At 61.9% G+C, this 18,860-nt stretch overlaps 1 protein-coding gene across 1 annotated transcript; it reads left to right on the forward strand.

Moving 5' to 3' along the window:
- The first annotated feature begins 3,693 nt into the window (after positions 1-3,693).
- Positions 3,694-13,269, forward strand: MINAR1 (membrane integral NOTCH2 associated receptor 1). Its single transcript, XM_059677943.1, is given in 4 exon segments — positions 3,694-5,819; positions 5,821-6,120; positions 9,612-9,863; positions 13,070-13,269. Coding segments are annotated over 4 exon segments (2,817 nt in total). The 5' UTR covers positions 3,694-3,752; the 3' UTR covers positions 13,268-13,269.
- The last annotated feature ends 5,591 nt before the right edge of the window (positions 13,270-18,860 follow it).

Below are 18,860 nucleotides of genomic sequence, written 5' to 3' on the forward strand. Positions count from 1 at the left end.
CCTGCCCGCCAGGCTCCCGGGGCGGCCCAGCCCCCACAGCCATCCCTCACCTGCTCCCATAGGCTCCTGGGGCTCCTGGTGGCATCTGAAGGGGTTTAACCGTGACCCTGCTCCCTGTGGCCTTGTTCTGCGGGAAGACCTCAGCGGGTTAAACTGTGAGTCTGCAGTTGGGGGGGGGGATCGCAGGCTCAGCTCCCCCCTCCCCAGGGCTATGGACCCTTGCTCTACAGGATGGGGGTTGTGGCTGGCAGGTGGCAGGGTCCACGCTGCCGCCCTCGGGGCTGTGGCTGGGCGCTTGACTGCTGGCTCTGCCACGTGCATGACAGGGGTGGCCTGGCAGAGGTGGACGTGGCCGGCGAGGCACCCCTTTTCCAGCAAACAAGCTGCTGCAATACCCCATCTCCCCGGTGGAGGGGTGGGGACGGACGGGGGGGGGGGTAGGCGCCCCTCCTTCCTACCAGTGTCCGTGGCCACCAGCGTGGATGGATGGAGCCTGGCCTGCAGGGAGAGGAGCCAGCGGAGCCGTGGCTACACGAGGTGTTTTACCACGAGCTCCGGCCGCCGGTCCCTGGGAGAATGGCAGCAGTGTCTGGGGCCCCGTTGAAAGAAGAGGCCCTGGCCAGCGTGGCTCAGTGGCTGAGAGTCGACCTGTGAACCAGGAGGTCACGGTTCGATTCCCGGTCAGGGCACAGGCCCAGGTTGTGGGCTTGATCCCCAGTGTGGGGCGTGCAGGAGGCAGTCGATCCGTGATTCTCTCTCATCATGGATGTTTCTCTCTCTCTCTCTCTCTCTCTCTCTCTCTCTCTCTCTCTCTCTCTGCCTCTCTCGCTTCCAATCAGAAATCAATACAAATATATTAAAAAAATAAAATAGCCCTGGCTGGTTTGACTCAGTGGATAGAGCGTCTGGCTTTGGATTGAAGGGTCCTGGGTTCGATTCCCGGTCAGGGCACAGGCCCGGGTTGCGGGCTCCATCCCCAGTGTGGGGCGTGCAGGAGGCAGCCGATCCCTGATTCTCTCTCATCAATGATGCTTCTATCTCTCTCTCTCTCCCTTCCTCTCTGAAACCAATAAAAATATATTTTTAAAAAAAGAAAGAAGAGAGAAGGGGGTCAGAGGGAGTAGGCCGCCTGGTCCGGGAGGGGCAGGTGTCCCCCCTTTCACTGTCTTTCTTCCTGTTTATCCGAGGAACGTGGAGCGGGAGGAGGAGGGAGTCCGCAGAAAGAGCAAATGTAGGGATTTTCTTAGGCGACTGGGGCCTGCAGGGGAACGTCTTCAGTGTCTGATAAATAAAGCCCGCTTCTGCTGTGCGCGTCCGAGAGGTCCGCGCGGATCCGGGGCCCTGGGATCGTAAATGTCAGTCGCCGGAGAGAGACTCCATCTGTTTATTTGCATTTCTGATGAGTTTGGCGAGGGAGCGGTCTGAGGCCCTTAATACTTGGAAGGCAGACAAAGGGTTCTTTGTCGGCGGGAGCCCGTTCTGGATTTTACATATATAATGCCATCTTCTCTCTCCTGGCCGGGCCGGATGCAGAATGGATGGGACTTGATTAACTCTTTGAGTTAATCTCCGTTCCAGTGGGGGGCGGGCGGGAGGGCGCCTGCCTGCCTGCCTGTCCGCCTCTCTCCACGGCACACAGAACCGGTCTGGGGGTTTCTCCCTTGGGACCCCCCCCCCAGTAAGTCCTTCCTCGGACCAGGACAAATGGGGAGCAGAAAGCGGTGTTGTCGGTCCGGCTCTGGGGCTGCCGGCTGTTGGGGGGCGGGGTGCCCACAGAAGGAGGGGGCAGGGGCTGCTCTCCGCTGGCTCCAGCCATGTGGCCACGTCTCTTCTCCAACTGGCTGGAGCGAGGTCCCACGGTCCTCTGTGACCATGTACCTAACCCCCCGATGGCCTTCCCCACGGACACATGGGCTTAAATGTTGGAGCTGACCTGCGGGTTTGGTGCAAATGAAAAAAAAAAGAGGGGCCCGGCTGGTGAGGCTCAGTGGTTGGGCATCAACCTGTGAACCAGGAGGTCAGCGTTCGATTCCCGGTCAAGGGCACCTGCCTGGGTTGCGGGCTCCATCCCCACTGGGGGGCGTGCAGGAGGCGGCCGATCCAGGATTCTCTCTCATCATGGATGTTTCCATCTCCCTCCCTCTCCCTCCCTCTCTGAAGTTAATAAAAATATATTAAAAAAAACACACACACAACAACAAACAAAACCAAACATAGAAAAACAGCTTAAAAAACGAGGCGGGGGGGGGGGGGGAAGAGAAAGGAAAACAGCTCGCCTCTGAGACTATAAAGGAGGAGGCGGGAGGACTTCCTCCATGGAGGATGAACCTGGTTCTTCATCCTTCATGAGGGCTCCCGTGGGCAGGAGAGAAAGAGGTCTATCCGTCTGTCCCTCCCGCGTCCCGCTGTCCTCATCTCTGGTCCCGGGAGGTCAGAGGTCAGCAGGCAGGCTGCCCTGGGCGGGGCTGGAGGTGGAGAGAGGGCAAGGGAATGGAGCGCCTCCCTCTGGCCACTCCTATTTCCCGCGCACGGGGAACCGAGCCCGGCCTGAGCAGGGGGGACGCTGCTCCTGGAGACATTTGGGTCCAGGAAGGAATCCTTCTGGAGAATCGGACCGGACCTCCGCGACGGCCAGTCTTCCTTCATTCCCTCTGGGCTGAACCCGCGGGGCCCGAGGGTTCCGTGGACCCCAGTCTGGGAAACGCCACGGTGGACGCTCAGCCCTCTCCCAGGAGGCATTGAGACCGCATCGTCCCGCCCAGGGATAAGGGGGCCACACCTTATGAGACGCATCGGTACGGTTTCTTTGCCTGTTTTAAGAAGGGCCTCGACGGCCAAGCACACAGACCGGTTAGGTTTCTGCCTTCACGCACAGGGTTCCTCCTGCCCCGGTGCCGGCCTCCGTGCCCGAGGCTCGCTCCGTTACCGACCTGCGTGCGGGCCTCATTCGCGTGTGATCTCCCCCCTGAGGACGTCTTTGTCTTGTTTAATATCCTAGAGGCCCGGTGCACGAATTCGTGCACCAGTGGGGTCCCTCGGCCTGGCCTGCGGGATCGGGCCAAAACCGGCTCTCCGACATCCCCCGAGGCGTCCCAGATTGCGAGAGGGCGCAGGCCAGGCCGAGGGACCCCACCAGTGAGTGATCTGGGCCAGGGAGGGACGCAGGAGGTTGGCCAGCCGGGGAGGGACCAAGGGAGGGCTCCAGGACACGTCTGGCCCGTCTCGCTCAGTCCCGATCGGCTGGACCCCAGCAGCAAGCTAACCTACCGGTCAAAGCGTCTGCCCCCTGGTGGTCAGTGCACGTCATAGTGAGCGGTCGAGCAGCCTTAGCATATCGTTAGCATATTATGCTTTGATTGGTTGAATGGCTGACTGGTCAACCAGACACTTAGCATGTTAGGCTTTTATTATATAGACTATTTCAGAGAGGAGGGGAAGGGGAGAGAGAGAGAGAAACATCACTGATGAGAGAGAATCATGGGTCGGCTGCCTCCTACACGCCCCCCACTGGGGATCGAGCACACACCCCGGGCCGGTGCCCTGACCGGGAATCGAACCCTGACCTCCCGGTTCCTAGGTCGGTGCTCGGCCCCTGAGCCGCGCCGGCCGGGCCCTAGCATTTCTTTATGTGTTTGACAAGCTTGACTTGAAACCCCACTGGTGTTGACAACCCTCTTTTCCGCTGCTGTCGCTGTAGAGCTGGCTGGAAGGTTCCGTGCCGTCGGCGAGCCTCTGGGCGTCCATCCCGAGCCATGGAGGCCGGTCCGGACGCCTCCCTGTTCCTGGTGAAGATCCTGGAGGAGCTGGACAGCAAGCGCAGCCACGTCTCCTACCAGGACCTGTGCAGGTCGCTGTGCGCCCGCTTCGACCTGCCGCAGCTCGCCCGGCTGCGCAGCGTGCTGTTCTACACCGCCTGCCTGGACCCCGCCTTCCCCGCCACCTTGTTCAAGGACAAGATGAAGTGCCCGGGGAACAGCCAGCAGTCCAAGAAGATCATGGTGGCGGCCGACATCGTCACCATCTTCAACCTCATCCAGATGACGGGCGGCGCGGCCAGGGAGAAGCTGCCCGCCGCCGGCGGCCGGCCCGAGGAGCGCCCGAAGGAGGCGGCCCGCGACTCCTGCCGGCCCGATGTCGTCGAGGAGGCCTGCGGGCCGCTGGGCTGCGGGCTGGCCGAGGGTCCGTTCGGCCGGGCCTTCCCCGCCAGGCAGCCGGCCCCGTGCCGGGACGCGGACTGCGCCGACTGCCCCCAGTTTGTACCCGTTTCCGAGCCCGACTTCCTGCTGGGCGTCGGGCAGGAGGCCAAGGCCCGGGCCGCCTCGCTGGACCGGCTGCAGGCCCTGGCCCCGTACGCGGCGGCCAGCCCCCAGCCCTGTGAGATGCAGAGGACCTACTTCCCCATGACCCTGGACAGCGAGCCCGTCTCCGACCAGGACTCGCTGCCCGGGCCCCCCGACGTCAAGGGCACCTTCGTCGCCAACGTCGACGACGACGGGCCCTTTGGGGTCCAGTCCTGCGTCCAGAAAAGGAGTATCTTCAAGGAGGATTTTCACAGCCTGCTGCCCGTGTCCCCCGGCTTGGTCGGCCCCGCGAACCAGGCCGAGGGGGAGCACGGGGACCCCCAGAGCCGGAAGGAGCCCTCCAGGGGTCCCTTCTTCAATCACAGCTTCGAAATGCCCTACAGCGGCCGGTACCTGAACGCCGTGTACTCCCCGGTCCCCGACAAGAGGCGGGCCAAGCACGAGAGCCTCGACGACCTGCAGGCGTCCACGTATTTCGGGCCCACTCCCGTGATGGGGACCCCGGAGGCCAGGCGCTGCCCCGGGGGGAGGCCGGGCAAGCAGACGCCCTGGCCGGCCAAGAGCTGGAGCCTGAACACGGAAGAGATCCCCGACTTCGAACGGTCCTTTTTCCACGGGAACCCGTCCCGCGAGAAGCTGCGTTACCCCAACCCCGGCAGCCCGGCGCCCGGCTTCCCGGCCCTGGACCCGCGCCCGGCTTACCTCGCGCCGACGACGGAGCCGCAGCCCCTGCTCCCCGCGGGCTACGGGGCCACGGCCAACGGGCTCCACGCTCAGGAGCTCTCGTCCCCCGTGGGCGTGGAGGAGCGCGAGCCGGTGAAAAAGAAGTTCAAGGACAAGAGCATCGGCTGCACCGGGGGGCAGCTCAGCTCCGACACCAGCAGCGTGGGCACCCAGACGGAGCAGCCGGTGCCGGAGCCCAAGACCCGCCGGGATCTGCCGGGCAGGTACGCGGACAGGCCCGCCGCGCGGCAGTCGGACGACGACTCGGAGGTCGTCAGCGACGACATCAGCGACATCTTCCGCTTCCTGGACGACATGAGCGCCAGCGGCTCCACAGGGGTGATCCCCTCCTCCTGCTACAACAGCACCGGGTCCCTGTCCCAGCTGCCCAAGTCGGACGGCGACAGCTCCCCGGAGCGTGGCGGCGGCGGCGGCCACATCGTAGCAGCAGCCGCCAAGCTGGCCGGCAGCGGCGAGCTCCCCGGCGGCCAAGGAGAAAAGGGCAAGCGGCCCGAACCCGGCCACCGCTCCGAAGAGGAGCTGAAGACCAGCGTCTGCAGGCTGGTGCTCAGGGTCGGCGAGATCGAGCGCAAGCTGGAGTCGCTGTCGGGGGTCCGCGAGGAGATCTGCCAGGTGCTGGGCAAACTGAATAAGCTGGGTCAGAAGATGCAGCCGCCCGAGACGGCCAGGGTGCAGGTGGACCTGAACTCCCTGACCAGCGGGGCCGCGTCGGACGAGAGCGCCTCCCCACGGGTGTTCCGGGCCCGCAGCGGCTCCCGCGGACCCAAAGCGGACGGCGGCGGCGGCGGCGGCGGCGGGGGGCGCCGACTGGTGCTGCTCGGACGCCAGCGGCGGCAGCAACAGCGAAAGCCTCCGTGTCAAGGCCTTGAAGAAGAGCCTGTTCGCCAGGCCGTCCTCCCGGTCGCTGACGGAGGAGAACAGCGCCACGGAGTCCAAAATCGCCAGCATCTCCAACTCGCCCAGGGACTGGCGCACCATCACCTACGCCAACCGCCTGGGCCTGGACGAGGAGGACGAGGAGGTCAGAGACCGAGGCCCCGGAGAGAGCAAGGACTGGCGTCGGAAACCCAAAGAGGTAACTGAGACTCCGGCTGGCGGCTCCGTGCGTGTCCCGGGGTCCAGGCCAGCTCTACCCCCCACCCCATGGGGTGGGCTTCCCACGTCAGGGCAGAGAGCAGAGCACAGGCAGGCGGCCGGGGTCAGCTGGGAGGAGCTGGTGCAGCGACCCCCAGGTGTGGGAGCTCAGATCCTCACAGAACAGGGCGGCGGGGGTCGGGGGGACACGGTGGGGCAGGCACAGTCCCCAGGGATGTCCAGCAGCAGGACGCGGGCAAAGAACACGAGGGAAGTGACGTAACAGTGTCCCTTTCCTGGACTCCAGTGCATGCATGGCATTCCTTTTTTAAAAATACATATATATTTTTAGCCCTGGCCAGTGTGGCTCAGTGGATAGAGCGTCGGCCTGCGGACCAAAGGGTCCCGGGTTTGATTCCGGTCAAGGGCAGGGACCTCGGTGACAGGCTCCTCCCCAGCCTGGGCCCTGGTCGGGGCGCGTGCAGGAGGCAACCCATCGGTGTGTCTCTCTCACATCGATGTTTCTCTCTGTGTCTCCCTCTCTCTTCCACTCTCTCTAAAAATCAATGGAAAAATATCCTTGGGTGAGGATTAACAAAATAAATAAGTAAATAAAAATATATTTTTATGGATTTCAGACAGGAAGGGAGAGGAAGAGAGAGAGAGAGAAACATCCATGATGAAAGAGAATCATGGATCAGCCTCCTGCACGCCCCCCACTGGGACCCAGGTCCCGCGTTCCCCTTGAGGCCTCTGAACGCTTAGGTGTCTGAGATCTTCCTAAGGGGGTGACTGCCGTCTCGGCGCCCCCCGCCCCGCCCTCAGTCCTCTTAGTGCAGAAGGTAGATTTACACTTGTGTGTAGAAGCCTATGATGTGTGCACACTGCCAGGTCAGAACGCAGGCTCCTGGGGGCAGGAGCGGTGAGGCAGGCGTGGTCAGCTGGTAAGCTTCCCTCCTTAGCAGTCAGGTCCAGCCCGGCCGGCGCGGCTCAGGGGTGGAGCGTGGACCTCGGAACCAGGAGGTCACGGTTCGATTCCCGGTCAGGGCACAGGCCCGGGTTGTGGGCTCGATCCCCAGTGTGGGGCGTGCAGGAGGCAGCCGGTCCATGATGCTCTCTATCATGGATGTTTCTCTCTCTCTCCCTCTCTCTTCTTTTCTCTCTAAAATCAATAAAAGTATATATATATATTTAAACATTTTTTATTGATTTTTTTTTTTTTTTTACAGAGAGGAAGGGAGAGGGATAGAGAGTCAGAAACATCGATCAGCTGCCTCCTGCACGCCCCCTACTGGGGATGTGCCCACAACCAAGGTACATACCATTGACCAGAACCGAACCTGGGACCCTTCAGTCCGCAGGCTGACACTCTACCCAGTGAGCCACACCGGTCAGGGCAATAAAAGCATATTAAAAAAGAAAAAAAAAGTCAGGTTCAAATCCCAGCCGTCCCACTGATGGGCTGTGTGACCCTGGGTCCGTGTCTCACCCTCTCTGATCTGAGCTTCGGGTCCAGGGTGGGGACGATGGATTCAGCGTCGGATGCTGTTGGGAGGATGAATGAACTGAGATCATGCGCGTTAGGCCCTGAGCAGGGCCCTCGGAGGACTGTGATGTGATGGCGGCGGTGGAGGCTGCTGGCATCTGCCCGCCCTCAGCTTGGTGTGGGCCACGCCACCAGCTTAGTGAGGCCCCGCCCCTAATTGAGCCCCGCCCCTGACTTGGCAAGGCCCCGCCCCATCTTGGTGTAGGCCCCGCCCCAGCCTTGTACAGCCCCACCCACTCCTGGCTCAGTGTGAGCCCCGCCACGCCCCATCTTAGTGAGGCCCCGCCCCCATCTTAGTGAGGCCCCGCCCCCAACTTGGTGTAGGCCCCGCCCCAGCCTTGTACAGCCCCACCTGCCTCTGGCTCAGTGTGGGCCCTGCCCCCAGCTCAGTGAGGCCACGCCCCTGGCTCAGTGAAGCCCCACCCCTGGGTCAGTGAGGCCCCGCCCCTGACTCAGTGAGGCCACGCCCCCAGTTCAGTGAGGCCACACCCCCGGCTCAGTGAGGCCCCACCCCTGGGTCAGTGAGGCCACGCCCCTGGCTCAGTGAGGCCCCACCCCTGGGTCAGTGAGGCCACACCCCCGGCTCAGTGAGGCCCCACCCCTGGGTCAGTGAGGCCCCGCCCACGGCTCAGTGAGGCCACACCCCCGGCTCAGTGAGGCCACGCCCCCAGTTCGGTGAGGCCACGCCCCCATCTTGGCGAGGCCCCACCCCAGCTCGGTGCAGCGGGCAGGCCGTGGCAGCTCAGTGAGGGCCGGTGAGGGCGGGGTCGCGGGAAGGAGCAGAAGGAACACAATCCCGGAGCCGCTTAGAGGACACTCGGCTGGTGGGTGAGGACCCGGGAGGCAGCCTCGCCTGCTCGTTCGGGCTGAGACAGGTCCCCCGCTGTCTCCCCATCAGTGTTGGCATCTCAGCATTAGCCCTCCTCTGTTCCAACGCTCGTGGTCCTGTTGGGGGTGAAGGGGGTGCGGGGATGGGGCTCTGCGCTGGTCCCAGCCCAGGTGTCAGCCACAGCCCCGCACACACAGCTGCTCCGTGGATCGATTTCCCTGGAGTCGGGGGTTAAAAGGCCGACAGACAGCGAGCCCTGCCCTCGGGGGCTCCCAGGCCAGCGGAGGAGACGGATGGGCAAACCTGGGGGCACCGTTTCCCGGGGACAGTGCCGGCCGCGGGTCTCTGTCCACGTCCCATGGAGTGACATGCTGGGCACTGACCTGGTGTCGGTGCACCAAGGAGGGCTCCCTGGAGGAGGCGGCCTTCTGTAGGGATCCGAGGGCCTGGAGTTAGAATGAGGAAGTATCCGAAGGCCCGGCGGTAGCAGGCTTCACAGACAGAGAACAGAGTCCCTGGTGCCCACGCAACTCAGGGACCGAGAGCGTCAGGGGCGCCCGCTGTGCTGGGCGCCTTCCCACCCACCCCCACCACTGTCCACTCTGCTGTCTGGACCTCTAAGGCCATGCAGACGTCTCTGAAAATCACTGGAGGCCCCCACGTGCGCCCTCTGGCCCGACTCCTTCCTCCCGGAGCAGCGACATGGTGTCCGCAAGCTCCTGGCGGGAAAGGCCATGTCTTTTACCCCTGGTACCAGGGACAAGTTGGCAGGAGAGAGAGAGCGGGCAGTAACGGTTCAGCAACGGTTCCCTGAAGCCAGGCGAGGAGGTTTAGACCAGCTTCACCGCTGGGCTGCTGTGCGCCCCGGGCCAGTCACTGAGCCTCTCTGGGCTCCGTTTCCTTCCCTGGCCACGGGGAGGGGGTTGGGGAGAGAGCAGGGGTGCCGTGAGGCTTGGGTAAAGCCGTGTCTCCCTGGCACAGAAATGCTCGCTCCTGGCCGGACCGTTCTCTGTTTGTTTGGGGATCCCGGCCTTGTGCCATCTGGTGCCCATGGGAGGCCCGGGGCCGAGGGTGGCTGCCCGGCCCCTGAGACCCGCCCGCGCTGTGCCCCCTGCAGGCGGACAGGCAGTACGACGTCCCCCCGCAGCACTGCCGGCCCAAGCAGCCCAGAGATCTCCTGGTGGAGCAGGTGTTCAGCCCGCACCCCTACCCCGCCTCGCTCAAGGCCCACCTGAAGAGCAACCCGCTGTACACGGACATGCGGCTGACCGAGCTGGCCGAGGTGCGGCGGGGCCAGCCCTCCTGGGCCGGCGAGGAGTACGGGCGGAGCGTGGGCGACAAGGGCAAGCTGGCAGCCCTGGACCTGCAGGTGAGCATGGGGGAGGGGGGGGGAGAGCCGCGGGGTGCGGGGAGGGAGGGGCCGGAGGGGGCCGGAGAGGGGGTGCCACGCCCTCCAGATGCAGGAAGGGACCACCGTGACCCAGACCTGCCTGTGCCCGGGGCCTCCAGCTCCCTGGCCCCGCCCCGGAACTCTGAGCAGGGAGGTTAACAAGCGGGCTCCTGCTTCGTTACTTGTTCGCAAACACGTAGCTGCTGTTTTTTTAAAAAAATATATTTTTATTGATGGCAGAGAGGAAGGGTGAGGGAGAGGGAGAAACATCCATGATGAGAGAGAATCATTGACCGGCTGCCTCTAGCACGCCCCCTACTGGGGATCAAGCCCAAAACCCTGACATGTGCCCTGACCGGGAATCGAACCTGGGACCTTTCAGTCCGCAGCCGACGCTCTACCCACTGAGCTAAACCAACCATGGCTGTAGCTGCTGTTTGTTTACTTATCTGCAGACATGTAGCTGCTGTTTTACTTGTTTGCAAACATGTAGCTGGTGTTGGTGACCTGTTTGCAAACATGTAGCTGGTGTTGGTGACCTGTTTGCAAACATGTAGCTGGTGTTGGTGACCTGTTTGCAAACATGTAGCTGGTGTTGGTTACCTGTTTGCAAACATGTAGCTGGTGTTGGTGACCTGTTTGCAAACATGTAGTGGTGTTGGTGACGTATTTGCAAACATGTAGCTGGTGTTTGGTGACCTGTTTGCAAACATGTAGCTGCTGTTTGGTGACCTGTTTGCAAACATGTAGCTGGTGTTGGTGACCTGTTTGCAAACATGTAGCTGCTGCTTTGTTACCTGTTTGCACACATGTAGCCCTGAGGATGCCGGCTTTGACCTTCTGACTTGTAACCATATGTTTATGGCTCCGGCTTCGTACCAAGTGCACGTGCTCATATCTGCTCAGGAGACCGGAGCCAAACTATCAAATGCGATACAAGCTGGCTTCTCCCTCCCTATGTCGCACGTGGGGTAAGCATGTGGTGGGAGCCAAGCTATGGATGGCGGCCACCAGGGCCTGCGAGGGCGGGTGTGCCTGGAGGGCGTGCTGTCTGTCCGCCCACAGGCAGGGCCGGGCTGTGCTCACTCATTTTGGTGGCAGCTGCACCGTCTGCCTATGTCCCCGCTGGTCACCACAGGGGCTCAGGCCCGGCCGGCGTGGCTCAGTGATTGAGCGTCAACCGATGAACCAGGGTTCGATTCCCGGTCAGGGCACATGCCCGGATAGCGAGCTCGATCCCCAGGGTGGGGGGTGCAGGAGGCAGCTGATCCATGGTTCTCTCTCATCATGGATGTTTCTCTCTCTCTCTTTCTCCCTCTTCCTTCCTCTCTGAAATCAATAAAAATATATTTTAAAAAATTGATAAAAAAACAATAACATAGATCTTCGGATTAGAGAGCTTTAGGTGACATGCCTTAAAAGTGTGCAGCCGCGCCCTGGCTGGTGTGGCTCAGTGGATGGAGCGTCAGCCTGCAGACGGAAGGGTCCCGGGTTCGATTCCAGTCAAGGGCATGTGGTCAAGGGCACATGCCCGGGTTGTGCGCTCAATCCCCAGTGAGGGACCTGCAGGAGGCAGCCACTCGATGATGCTCTCTCATCACTGTTGTTTCTCTCTCTCTCCTTCTCCCTTTCTCTCTGAAATCAATAAAAATATATTTTAAAAAAATGTGTGCAGCCGACCGCACAAAATATGCAGAAATGGCTCTGCAGGCTCTGGAGGGTGTGAGCAGCGCGGCTCAGGGATGCGGGCCCCTCACAGGGCCCCGTCAGCATCTGGCCCGCCTTCGGGGTGTCCCCGGGGCCCACCTGCGGGCGCCGGGGCAGGTGCAGGCCCGTTCCCTCTCCGGTGCTGGGGAGGCCTGATGAGGACGGAGCACGCTCGCCCGGGACCCCCAGAGGCCTCGGCGCCGTTAGAGTGAGCAGCTCGCGGGAAACCTAATTTGAAATATTGTATTCCCAGGGTGGCTCCCGGCCCATAACGCGTGCGTAATGACGGGAGGGAGCCGGGTGCCTTCTGGCGGGGTCGGATGTGGGGTTCACACACCGTTCCCCTGTGGGGCCGGCTGGGGAGGTCGGGAAGCAGGTGGCCGCCTGCTCCATCCTCCGGGGGCCGGAGCCTGGCTCCCAGGTGCCTGGCGGGGGTGGGGGGCTGAGCCTCCAGCCTTTCCCCCCAACCCGCTCTGAGGGCGCGTCAGCCACTTCGTTCCAGCAAAACCTGCCCATCCTGGGTCCGTCTCTCCCTCTGAGTGTCCGTGACACTGCCCAGGGGGGTGGACAAAGCCCAGGCCTCGGCGCAAGCGTGAAGACACGCGTTCTAACCAGCGGAGCTCAGGGCAGCTCAGGGAGCCCAGGCCTCGGGGACCCGCAGTCGCAAAGGCCGAGAGCCGTCCATTTTCAAGTGTCCACTTCCTTCTTCTTCTTTATAAAATATTTGTATTGATGTCAGAGAGGAAGGGAGAGGGAGAGAGAGAGAAACATCCATGATGAGAGAGAACCATGGACCGGCCGCCTCCTGCATGCCCCACGCTGGGGATGGAGCCCACAACCCGGGCCTGTGCCCTGACCGGGAATCGAACCCTGACCTCCTGGTTCCTAGGTCGACGCTCAACCCCTGAGCCACGCCGGCCGGGCCGATAGCCTTGCTTGAAACATCTCCCTTCTCAGGGACCCCCCTGCTTGCCCTGCGGTGGAGCCAGCCTGTTCTGGGTCGTGTGCCCTTGAATTTCAGTCTCGTGTTCCTTGGCCCTGTTTTGCTCGCTTATACACAGATGACCCAGAGGTCATGTGGGTCAAAACGTGATGGCATTGCCCGGCCGGCGTGGCTCAGCCGTTGAGTATCGACCTGTGAACCAGGAGGTCAGGGTTCAATTCCAGGTCAGGGCACAGGCCCGGGCGGCGGGCTCCATCCCCAGTGTGGGGCATGCAGGAGGCGGCCGATCCATGATTCTCTCTCATCATGGATGTTTCTCTCTCCCTCTCCCTTCCTCTCTGAGGTCAATAAAAACATTAAAAAACAACACGGTGACCTTGTCGTCAGGCAGGGGCAGGTGCCTGGCCCGTGGGGGCCACATGGGCAGGGGCTGCGGGCAGCGTGGGGCCAGGAGCGCGGGAGGCCGGCTGTCAGGATGGGGTTGACCCGGGCCCGGGGACTCGCCGTGTCTCTGACGCCTCCTCTTCCCTTTCAGACGCAGGAGTCCCTGAACCCCAACCACCTGGAGTACTGGATGGAGGACATTTACACGCCGGGCTACGACTCCCTGCTGAAGCGCAAGGAGGCCGAGTTCCGCCGGGCCCGGGCCTGCAAGCTCGCGGCGCTGGTGGCGGCGGCCGCCTGCACCGTCATCCTGGTCATCGTGGTGCCCCTGTGCACGATGAAGTCCTGAGCGGGACCGCGCGCCCCGGGCCCCCCACCCCCCCTCCGCAGGCTGAAACCGCGTGGCGCGAGGCGGCGGGCGGCTGAGAGGGAGCCCGGACCGGAATCCCGCACGGACGTCCCCTGCCCGGGAGCCCCGACGGCCTGACGTCAGATGCGCTCTTTTTATTTATTTTTCCTTTATTCTCTCCCCCGAGGTATTTTCCCATTGATTTGTAGGGAGAGTGAAAGGGAGAGGGAGAGGCAGAGAGAAACATCGATGTGAGAGACACCTCGATGGGTTGCCTTCTGCACACGCCCCGACCAGGGCCCGGGCCGGGGAGGACCCTGCAACTGAGGTCCGTGCCCTTGACCGGAATCGAACCCGGGACCCTTGGGTCCGCAGGCTGGCGCTCTATCCACTGAGCCACACTGGCCGGGGCTCGGATGCGTGTTTTAGACGTGCAATGGGGTTTCCTACCGAACGAATGGAATGAACAGCCAGCGATACAAATGGAATGATACGCAAAAAAAAAAAAAAAAAAAAAAAAAGGCGGGAACATGGATTCGATTCTTTCCGATTCCATGGCGTTTGGGAGGCAACCCCCCAGAGTGAGGAGGGAGGGGTGCTCTGCTGTCCCCCGTGCCCTAGAGGGCTGCAGGGAGGCCACAAGGAGTGTCCACAGGGCACGCCCCTTCTCGGCTGACTTTCATCAAGGGCTACGACACTCCCTCCCGCTCCCCCGGGGCCACCACGGAGTTCACAGCGGATCTTTCCCGGGAACCTCCGGCCTCGCCCTCGTGCCCACGGCGGGAAGGAGCCGATGGCCCCATGGGGCGTGGCACGCACGAAGCGCCCTCCTCTCTGCTCCCAGGCCAGGGGACAGGCCAGGCCACGCGGGCCGACACCTTCGCGTGCCCACCTCACGGGGGGAGGGCTGCTTGCGGACAGTGGGAGGCCCACGTGTGGAGACCGTGGCCCCTCCACCCCCCACCCCGGGGTCCCCGGTTCCTGCTGGGCTGTGGGGCTCCGCTCCCCGATTTACACTCTTGTTCGGGAGTGAGGGGTTCAGGCCTTGTCCTTGTGCCTTGAAGGGTAGAGACGATGGCGAGACCTCGACACCTCGACGTTCTGGCCGCCAGCCGAGGCCTCCGCGCACGTGTCCAGGGCCTTTGCACGCGTTTGTCGATGGAGACGCTGGGCTATTCTCGGCGCCCCCAGTGCCCGGTCCGGGGCTCTGAACACGGGCCCGCGTGCCCACGGTATCCGCTCCGTAGCCGCGTAGCCGTCGATCTCTCTCTGTCCGCCTCAGTACCCACTTTGGGTTCGTCGTCTTCTCTGTCGGGTACTGGCAGCCGCTGTGGTTTTGCGGGATCGCGGCCTCCGTTCCCACCGGCGGCAGAGCGGGCTTGGCCACACCGGGCAGAGAGCACCCCTCGCAGCGTTCGCCCCCCGACGTCGTGTCGCAGGCGCAAGCCGGTGCTGGACGGGAACCGGCTGCCCCGTCATCACTAAAGCTCCCGAAAAAGATGCCAGGAAAACACCTCGGATGTTCGAGCCTCAGGGGCCCAGCACCCAGCCCCCCGAAACTCCCCGATCACGCTCAGCCGCTGCGTCCCGCTGTCGGGGGAGACGGGACACTCGTGTTGTTGGCCAGGCAGGGACGCTGACCTCGAACCTGGGGGGGAGGGGGGCCTGCCTTTCGGGAGGCCTTCGGGGCACCCGTCCGGGTCTCGGGGGTTTTCTCCGCGGCGACCGAGACGGGAGCCCGAGACGGGAGCCTGAGGACGTATCACGGAGCACAATCTATCGGCCGCTCTCTGTCGCCGGAAGCTTAGTCGTATGGTGCCCCGTATGGGGTCGGGCACATTAAATAAGGTTGTTGTTGGCTTTTTGTTTTGTTTGTTTTTCACCCCAGAGGGGCAGTGGTTGTGGCCCTGGGGGCGGGAGCTCCATCCGCTGCCCCCGGCCAGCTCTCTCCCGCGTCCCCGCCCTCCATCGTCCCGGCACCACCGACGACGAGACCCCTGAAAGTCAGACATGGGCGGTGCCACCCTCCTGCTCCGAGACGTGCGGGGAAGTGGAGATGGATGGACCCGGATGAGAGAAATCTAGTCAAATCCCAACTGGACTCCTCACCTGCCGGTCGGATCACGGGGGAGACTCTTCCCGGTGCGCCCCGTCTGGCCAGGGGCCTGGCGACCCAGGGAGGGGGTGACCTTGTGCCCTGGCCCACGACGCGTGGGGGCGAAGGGACCCTGTGGGATTCTCTTCTACCCTTTGGGGATCTGGGGAGGCCATTGGAGCTACAGGGTTTTGCTCCAAGCCCAGTAGAGCAGCGGTTCTCAACCTTCTGGCCCTTTAAATACAGCTCCCCATGTTGTGGTGACCCCCAACCATACAATTGTTTTCGTGGCTCCTTCATCACTGTCATGTCGCTACTGTGATGAATTATCATGTAAATACCTGATATGCAGGATGGTCTTAGGCGACCCCCGTGAAAGGGTCGTTCGACCGCCAAAGGGGTCGCGACCCACAGGTTGAGAACCATTGCAATAGAGCTTTTTTTTTTTTTTTTAAATTTTATTTTCTAAATCCTCACAGGAGGGAATTTTTCCCCCATTGATTTCTAGAGAGAGTGGAAGGGAGGGAGGAGGAGGTGAGAGAGAAAGAAACATCGATGTGAGAGAGACACGTCGATGGGTTGCCTCCCGCACGTGCCCCGACCGGGGCCCGGGGAACCTGCAGCCGACGACATACGTGCCCGTGACCGGGAATCGAACCCGAGACCTTGTGGTCCGTGGGCTGGTGCGCTAGCCACTGAGCCACCGGCCAGGGTCCGTATAGCTTTTTTTTTCTTCTTCTTTTTTTAATAGTCAGGATCAATGAGTGTTTTATTTATTTATTTATATTTTTAAAAAATATATATTTTATTGATTTTTTACAGAGAGGAAGGGAGAGGGATAGAGAGTCAGAAACATCGATGAGAGAGAATCATCGATCAGCTGCCTCCTGCACACTCCCCACTGGGGATGTGCCCGCAACCAAGGTCCATGCCCTTGACTGGAATCGAACCTGGGACCCTTCAGTCCGCAGGCCGACGCGCTATTCACTGAGCCACACCGGCCAGGGCTATTATTATTTTTTAATTACATTTGTATTGATTTCAGAGAGGAAGGGAGAAGGAGAGAGAGAAACATTGATGAGGAGAGTCATGGACCGGCTGCCTCCTGCATGCCCCCTACTGGGAATCGAGCCCACAACCCGGGCATGGGAATCGAACCCGGGACCCTTCTGTTCGCAGGCTGAGGCTCTACCCACTGAGCCACTCCGGCCAGGGCAGGGTCAGTATAGCTTTTAAATGAAGTCGACATCATCGCCATGTCCTGGGCACGTGCCAGCCGGGTAACACCCCCGGGAACCAGATGGTGAGAGACCCGGGCAAGATGGGTTCCGGGGGGGGCGGGGGTCCTAGCCGGTGGCTCTGAGTTGGTGCCCAGTTTCGGGCCTCAGCCGTGGCCAGAGCTCATGGACGCGTGGGGTCTCGGGACCCAGAGACGGGGAAGTTCGCGGTTGGGGGTCTCTCTCTCTCCATTGACCCCCAAGCTCTTTGCAGCCTCATTGCCCTGGACCCCGACTCTCTCTAGCGCCTCGATGGGCAGGACGAGTGCAGCCTGGCCTCTCACACTGGCCCCTGTGAGCTCCCGGGGTGACAGGGCCCGGCCCGCCCTCTCCCCGCCCCCCCCCCCCCCCCCCCCAGCTCAGGCATCGCCACAGAAGGTGGTTCTCCCTGTGCCTGAGCCGGAAATCCCCACACGATCAAAACCCACCCCGTTTCCCTGCGTTAAAGAAGAAAGAACACCCAGGCATGCTTTAAGGGGTTCGTTTGAAAGCAGACGCCCTCGGGCGACAGTTAAAGTCAGATCCCCGCGTCCCCTTTTCTGGTCTGAATTGGCTCTGAGCCCTGCCTTGCAGAAACGCAAAAAAATTTCCCAGAATCCCCCACGACCCTTCTTCTTCTTCTTCTTCTTTCTAATAAATATCTTTTTATTGATTTCAGAGAGGAAGGGAGAGAGAGAGAAACATCCATGATGAGAGAGCATCATGGACCGGCTGCCTCCTGCTCACCCCACGCTGGGGATCCAGCCCGAAACCCGGGCCTGTGCCCCGACCGGAATCGAACCCTGACCTCCTGGTTCCTGGGTCGATGCTCAGCCCCTGAGCCGCGCCGGCCGGGCCAGTTACTGCATTTCAACCGACGCTTCCCGGCAGTTGACAGTTTGGCTCCAATAAACTCACAAAAATTCTTTACAAGTTTGAATGTTTTTACGTTAACAAAGTTTGAGTGTGAGAGGCAGTGAGAATGTAGGTAAGTTGTATGTATGTGTGAGACAATGAGAGTGTATAGAAGGTGTGTGTGTGAGAGAGAGACAGATGGTGTGAGCATAGTCAGGTGTGTGTGTGAGATGGTGTGAGCCTATATCAGGTGTGTGTGTGTGTGTGTGTGTGAGGGAAAAGGTGTGAACATAGGTCAGATGTGTGTGTGTGTGTGTGTGTGTGAGAGAGAGAGAGAGATGGTGTGAGCCTATATCAGGTGTGTGTGTGTGTGTGTGTGTGATGGTGTGGGCCTCTGCCCGCTGTGTGGGGAGCGTGTGGCTGTGTGTGTGTGTGTGTGTGTGTGTGTGATGGTGTGGGCCTCTGCCCGCTGTGTGGGGAGCGTGTGGCTGTGTGTGTGTGTGTGTGTGTGTGTGTGATGGTGTGGGCCTCTGCCCGCTGTGTGGGGAGCGTGTGGCTGTGTGTGTGTGTGTGTGTGTGTGTGTGTGTGTGTGTGTGTGATGGTGTGGGCCTCTGCCCGCTGTGTGGGGAGCGTGTGGCTGTGTGTGTGTGTGTGTGTGTGTGTGTGTGTGTGATGGTGTGGGCCTCTGCCCGCTGTGTGGGGAGCGTGTGGCTGTGTGTGTGTGTGTGTGTGTGTGTGTGTGTGATGGTGTGGGCCTCTGCCCGCTGTGTGGGGAGCGTGTGGCTGTGTGTGTGTGTGTGTGTGTGGCTGTGTGAGGAGCGTGTGGCTGTGTGAGTGCCGGCCGCGGGCAGGGCCGCCCCGTGTGTGCGGCTGGAATGCAAACACGGCCCCTGAAGTGAACCAGTGTCCGCAGGGCTGGCTGCGGGCCGGCGTGCGCTCCGTGACCCGCTTCCAGAAGCGCCGGCTCGGCTGCCAGAGCCTGAGGGCGCCCCCCCGGGGCACAGGGCGTCCCTGCGGGGTCCCAGAGGCACCTCTGCCGGGCGCCCCAGCCCGACGGGCACCGAGCTTCCCGGGTGGGTGAACAACGCCCTCCCTGAGACCGGACCACGTGGGGATGGGGCCGAGCCCGTGTGCACGTCACCCACACAGCCGTGTGCCAGCGTGTGCCAGCCGTGTCTGTGCGTGCCAGCGTGTGCCAGCCATGTCTGTGCGTGCCAGCAGTGTGCCAGCCGTGTCTGTGCGTGCCAGCGTGTGCCAGCCGTGTCTGTGCGTGCCAGCCTTGTGCCAGCCATGTCTGTGCATGCCAGCAGTGTGCCAGCGTGTGCCAGCCATGTCTGTGCGTGCCAGCCGTGTGCCAGCCATGTGCCAGCTGTGTCTGTGCGTGCC

This window comes from Myotis daubentonii, chromosome 21 (assembly GCF_963259705.1).
Source record: "Myotis daubentonii chromosome 21, mMyoDau2.1, whole genome shotgun sequence".
Lineage (NCBI taxonomy): Eukaryota > Metazoa > Chordata > Mammalia > Chiroptera > Vespertilionidae > Myotis > Myotis daubentonii.